At 41.2% G+C, this 6,000-nt stretch overlaps 1 protein-coding gene across 4 annotated transcripts in view; it reads left to right on the plus strand.

Moving 5' to 3' along the window:
- ankrd44 (ankyrin repeat domain 44) overlaps positions 1–6,000 on the plus strand; it is an 82,821-nt gene that overhangs the window by 52,890 nt on the left and 23,931 nt on the right. For all 4 annotated transcript variants that reach the window (XM_088352615.1, XM_088352618.1, XM_088352617.1 and 1 more), the window contains exons 19-21: positions 1,102–1,189; positions 2,837–2,954; positions 5,444–5,666. In XM_088352615.1, coding sequence (XP_088208741.1) covers positions 1,102–1,189; positions 2,837–2,954; positions 5,444–5,666 — 429 coding nt within the window. The remainder of the gene's footprint in view (positions 1–1,101; positions 1,190–2,836; positions 2,955–5,443; positions 5,667–6,000) is intronic.

Consider the following 6,000-nt stretch of genomic DNA (forward strand, 5'->3'; position numbering starts at 1 on the left):
CAATCAACGTGCGTCCCCGGGAGGCAACTTTTTTGACAAAAATGTGTCATTATCACCTGATTACTTTTTTTTTTTAAACAAAGATTTACCGCACTCCAAACTTTTCGTCAGGCAGATCAGCCATTGTTGTTTTGGTCTCGCGGTTCGAGTTTTCGTCCGCACGCCGATCTTGTTGCTTTGAGATGACGTCATTGTTGTGGTGCTTGTCGTCAAGGGACGGTGAAAATCAACACAAAATTGGTCTTTTCTTCAGTGTCAGTAATAATTTCAAAACATAATGCAGAGAGTGATAACAACGGCAATAATTCCGGCACGAAAAAACGGCGGAGAAATTCTTCGGGAGATCGCGGAGGCAAGGAAAACACGTGTGTTGAAGCGAACGATTCAACGAAAGAAAATAAACAAAAGAATACTCCTAGCAAGAAAAGGACATTTCTGCCAAAATGGACTAAATTGTATTCCTGGTTACGCTATGAGGAGGATGATAACTGGCATACAACTGTGGCGGGACAGCAAACCACGAAGTATATATGAACTGAAAAATCAGAAGTGATAACTGATATGTATTACCAATTAACTGTGATGATTAAAACTGAATGAAAATATAAATTAATATAATTATTTCAGCAATATTATTTTGTATAATGTACAATATTGTTGTGAACTGAAATATCTTGAAGTGATAACTTGATAACTCGTGGCCGTGAACACAGTGAAAGGAGGTTGTACAAAATATTAACTCAAAGGGGCCACTAGTTTTGCAATTTTCCATTTTTGAGTCGTTAGTAAAATATAAACTTTTTTTTTGTACACAATTGTGTCTCATGTGCCCTGTGACTGGCTGGCAACCAGTTAAGGGTGTCCCCTGCTCACTGCCCGAAGATAGCTGGGATGGGCTCCAGCACCCCCGCGACCCTATTAGGGATAAGCGGTCCAGATAATGGATGGATGGATGTGGTTGATTCTTAGCAAATATCTTCAGTTATTTAGTTCTAAGTTTGAAGCCTGAAATATGCCCAAAAAACTCTTTGTGGGGGGGAATACTTCTGTAAGGCATTGGTAGAACCTCACTGGATTCTCACTTCTTTTGTCCTATTGCAGTGTTGAATGGTCACACCACGTGTTTGCGCCTCCTGCTGGACGCATCAGACAGCGCGGATCTCGCTGATGCTGTTGACTGTCAAGGACAGTGAGTATTTCTTAAGCACACTCACACACGTAGACAAAACACTAGGTACATTACTGCAAAAACAGTAAAGTAATCCCTTCGATACCTTTATTTGTTCAATCATTTAGATATTTATTACTCAAGAACACAGGTGACAACACTCAGAGAAGCGCAAGAGAAAAACAAGCTGCAGGTTGAAATATGTCAACTTGATGTTGCCAAAGCCAGGTGCCTTTCACAAAGACACTACTTGTATTTATTTCTCTCTCTCTTTCTTTTCCACCCCTTTTCTCCCACTCCGTCTCTGTCTCTTTCACTCTCTGTGTCTCTCTTTTTCTCTTCCTTTGTTGCTCTTTTTCTCTCTGTCTTTTAACCTCTTTTGCTCTAACTTCCTTTTTTCCTTTTCTCTCTTTTCTCTTTCTCTCTTCCTACCCTTTGCGCTTTATTTTCTCTTTTCTCTCCTTCTGTCTTTCTATTTCTCTTTAGATTTCTTTTTTCCTCTCCCTTTCTTTTCCCCCTCTCTCACGACTTTTTATCTTTTGTTTCTCACGCTCTCTCCCTCGCTCTCTCTCTCTCTTCCACCCCATTTCTCCCACTCTCTGTCTCTTTCACTCTTTGTGTCTCTCTTTTTCTCTTCCTTTGTTTCTCTTCATCTTTCTCTCTCTGTGTCTTTTAACCTCTTTTGCTCTAAATTCCTTTTTTTCTTTTCTCTCTTCCTACCCTTCGCGCTTTCTTTTCTCTTTTCTCTCCTTCTGTCTTTCTATTTCTCTTTAGATTTCTTTTTTCCTCTCCCTTTCTTTTCCCCCTCTCTCACGACTTTTTATCTTTTGTTTCTCTCTCTCTTTCTTTTCCACCCCTTTTCTCCCACTCTGTCTCTGTCTCCTTCACTCTCTGTGTCTTTTCTCTTCCTTTGTTTCTCTTCATCTCTTTCTCTCTCTGTATCTTTTAACCTCTTTTGCTCTAACTTCCTTTTTTTCTTTTCTCTCTTCCTACCCTTCACGTTTTCTTTTCTCTTTTCTCTCCTTCTGTCTTTCTATTTCTCTTTAGATTTCTTTTTTCCTCTCCCTTTCTTTCCCCCTCTCTCACAACTTCTCTTTTTATCTCTTTTGTTTCTCCCTCTCTCCTTTTCCCTCCCTCTTTCTCTTATTTCTTTATCTCTCTTATTCTTTCTCTTTAATCTACTAGTCCGGCCCCTGACAGAATGTTTGTTCTATCATGTGGCCCCCGAGTTAAAATGAGTTTGACACCAACATATCCTAAAACAGTTAGATAAATTCTACCATTTCTAGTCTGTGGTGGTGTCGCGTTTTGTTTGGTTTTGCGAGAGGTTTTCTTCTTCCGAGTGGGGGCATGAGAGAAAAAATTGAGACGCACTGCCTTAAACAGTGCATCCGTAACTTCCATTTCCGGTGAAATAACACTGGGATGGGCGTTTTTCCTCAAATGTTCTCTGGTTGATAAATGGTAGTCAGCAAATACAGCGACAGTGAGTGGTTTTGGTGACATCCAGTGGGCATCTATTAAACTGCAGGACATTGTTTGACAGGATGCGGCTCATCGTTGTCTCGTGCTTCTCTAAGTTTTGGCTCGTGAGCCCCATTAAATGTATTGCCGGGCCAGATCCTGCCCCTGGGCCATGCGTTTGACACCCCTGGTCTTTGTGGACAGGACACTTCTGATGCTGGCTGTGGTTGGGGGACACGTGGATGCCGTCTCGCTCCTGCTGGAGCGAGAGGTGGATGTCAACATGGCCGACAAGCACGGCATGACTGCCTTGCACCTCGGGGTGAGTGACACCAGATTACAAGAAATATTATCTATAAATAAACAGGGTTTGTACGGGTGCTTGAAATCCTTCAAAATTCTTGTGTTTTTAAGAATTGCAAAGTGCTTGAACTGCCGTTGAATGCTTGTAAATGTTTGAAATGGTAGCCCTGTTTCAAAACAAGTGTGCTTCAAAATGAGGGCAACACTGCTCCTTGGTGGCTTGGCTTCGCCATTGCATTTCTCATCGTAATTGACGGCATCTGGCATTTATTTCTCTCTATCTCTGTGTTTTTTCTCTTTTTCACTTTTAGTCTGTCTCTTGTTTTCTTACTCATTCTCTCTGTTCCTATCTTTCTATCGCTTACTTTTTCTCTTTTTTTGTAATTCTCTATTTTTCTCTTTGTCACTTTTCTTATCTCTTTCTGTCTCTCTTTGTCTCTTCCTATCTTTTCTATCTGTTTCTTTTAATCTCTCTTTTTGTCACTGTTCCTATCTCTTTCTGTCTCTCTTTGTCTATTCCAATCTTTTCTCAGTTTTTTTATACCTCTCTTTCTCTCTAGCACTCTCTCTCGTTCTTTCTCTCTTCTCTGTCTTTTTCTTGCCCTCTCTCCCCCTCTCTAATTCTCTCTTTATCTTTCTTTTGCACTGTTTTTTCTCTTTTTCACTTTCACTCTGTCTCTTTCTTGTTTTCTTACTCATTCTCTCTGTTCCTATCTTTCTATCGCTTACTTTTTCCCTTTTTTTTGTAATTCTCTATTTTCTCTCTTTGTCACTTTTCCTATCTCTTTCTATCTCTCTTTGTCTCTTCCTATCTTTTCTCCCTGTTTTTTATCTCTCTCTTTATCTCTAGCACTCTCTCTCTTGTTCTTTCTTTCTTTCTTGCTCTGTCTTTCTCTTGCCTTCTCTCTCCCTCTCTCATTCTATCTATATCTCTCTTGTGCAGTGTTTTTTCTCTTTTTCACTTTCACTCTGTCTTTCTTGTTTTCTTACTCATTCTCTCTGTTTCTATCTATCACTTACTTTTTCTCTTTTTTGTAATTTGCTATTTTTTGCTCTTTTTGTCACTTTTCCTATCTCTTTCTGTCCCTCTGTCGCTTCCTATCTTTTCTCTGTTTTTAATCTCTTTTCCTCTGTTTTTTCACTTTTCCTATTTCTTTCTGTCTCTCTTTGTCTCTTCCTACATTTTCTGTTTTTTTTATCTCTCTCTTTTTCTCTATCACTCTCTCTTGTTCTTTCTTTCTTTCTTTCTCCCTTCTCTGTCTTTCTCATGCCCTACCTCTCCCTCTCTCTCCCTCTCTAATTCTATCTCTTTATCTTTCTCTCGTGCACTTTCTTTTTTCTCATTCTTCTCGGTTTTTCTCTCTTTGTCCCTTTGTGATCTGATTTTTCTAATTCAAGCAAAAAGAGTGTATTGTGTAACCATGCTTTAAAAGCAGGTGGTTTTGAGGACTTCCACAAAATAATTTTGTTGACTCTGTCTTAAATTCAAAAGGCATCAAAAAAAAGTCCTAAAAATTCTTAAATGCCTTAAGCCAGGGGTGTCAAACTCATTTTAAATCGAGGGCCACACGATAGAACAAACGTTCTGTCGGGGGCCGGACTAGTCGATTAAAGAGAAAGAAAAAGAGATAAAGAAATAAGAGAAAGAGGGAGGGAAAAGGAGAGAAGGCGGGACAAGGAAAGAAAGAGAGAGAGAAGGAGAGAGCGTGAGAAACAAAAGATAAAAAGTTGTGAGAGAGGGGGAAAAGAAAGGGAGAGGAAGAAAGAAATCTAAAGAGAAATAGAAAGACAGAAGGAGAGAAAAGAGAAAAGAAAGCGCGAAGGGTATGAAGAGAGAAAGAGAAAAGGAAAAAAGGAAGTTCGAGCAAAAGAGGTTAAACGACACAGAGAGAGAAAGAGACAAAGAGCAACAAAGGAAGAGAAAAAGAGAGACACAGGGAGTGACAGAGACAGAGTGGGAGAAAAGGGGTGGAAAAGAAAGAGAGCGAGAGAAAAAGCGTGAGAAACAAAAGAGATAAAAAGTCGTGAGAGAGGGGGAAAAGAAAGGGAGAGAAAGAAAGAAATCTAAAGAGAAATAGAAAGACAGGAGAGAAAAGAGAAAAGAAAGCGCGAAAGGGTAGGAAAAGAGAAAAAGAAAAGAGAGAAAAGGAAAAAAGGAAGTTAGAGCAAAAGAGGTTAAAAGACACAGAGAAAGAAAGAGACAAAGAGCAACAAAGGAAGAGAAAAAGAGAGACACAGAGAGTGAAAGAGACAGAGACAGAGTGGGAGAGAAAGAGGGAGAGAGAGAGAGAGAAACAAGTACAGTGTCTTTGTGAGAGGCACCTGGCTTTGGCAACATCAAGTTGACATATTTCAACCTGCAGCTTGTTTTTCTCTTGCGCTTCTCTGAGTGTTGTCTCGCGGGCCATATTCAATCCCTTAGCGGGCCTGATCTGGCCCGCGGGTCGCCTCTTTGACACCTGTGCCTAAGCTGTGGAAACCCCCGACTGATCTAATGCCCATCTTCAGCTGCTGTGTGGCCAGGAGGAGTGTGTCCAATGTCTGCTGGAACAGGAAGCGTCCGTTTTGGCGGGCGACGCCCTAGGCCGCACCCCTATCCACTTGGCGGCCGCCAGGGGCCACGCTTCCTGGCTGAGCGATCTGCTCGCCATCGCCTGCCCCGAAACGGACCCGCCGCCGCCGCTGAGGGACCACCACGGCTACACGCCGCTCCACTGGGCCTGCTACTACGGTCGGTGAGCCCCCAATCACTTTTTGTCATAATGCTAAAAAACTGAATCAACAACATGTGAGACACAATTGTGAAGTGGAACCAAACGATTTCCACATTTTGAGACTTCGTCATCCCTCGAAACATTTAGCCCAAATAAGGAGAAAACTAATCAGAGAAGCGACCAAAAGACCCCTGATCACATTGTCATCCAATAGTACGGGTACAATCTACATAAGAGAACTATTAGTCCTACTCTGCAAAAATCTGTCCTATCATACAAAGGACCGTTCTACGTTTTGCAAGAAATCACAAAGCATGTGGAAACAAAGGTGCTCTGGAGACAAAAACGGAA

This window comes from Urocampus carinirostris, chromosome 14 (genome assembly GCF_059441175.1).
Source record: "Urocampus carinirostris isolate Australia breed hairy pipefish chromosome 14, RoL_Ucar_1.0, whole genome shotgun sequence".
Lineage (NCBI taxonomy): Eukaryota > Metazoa > Chordata > Actinopteri > Syngnathiformes > Syngnathidae > Urocampus > Urocampus carinirostris.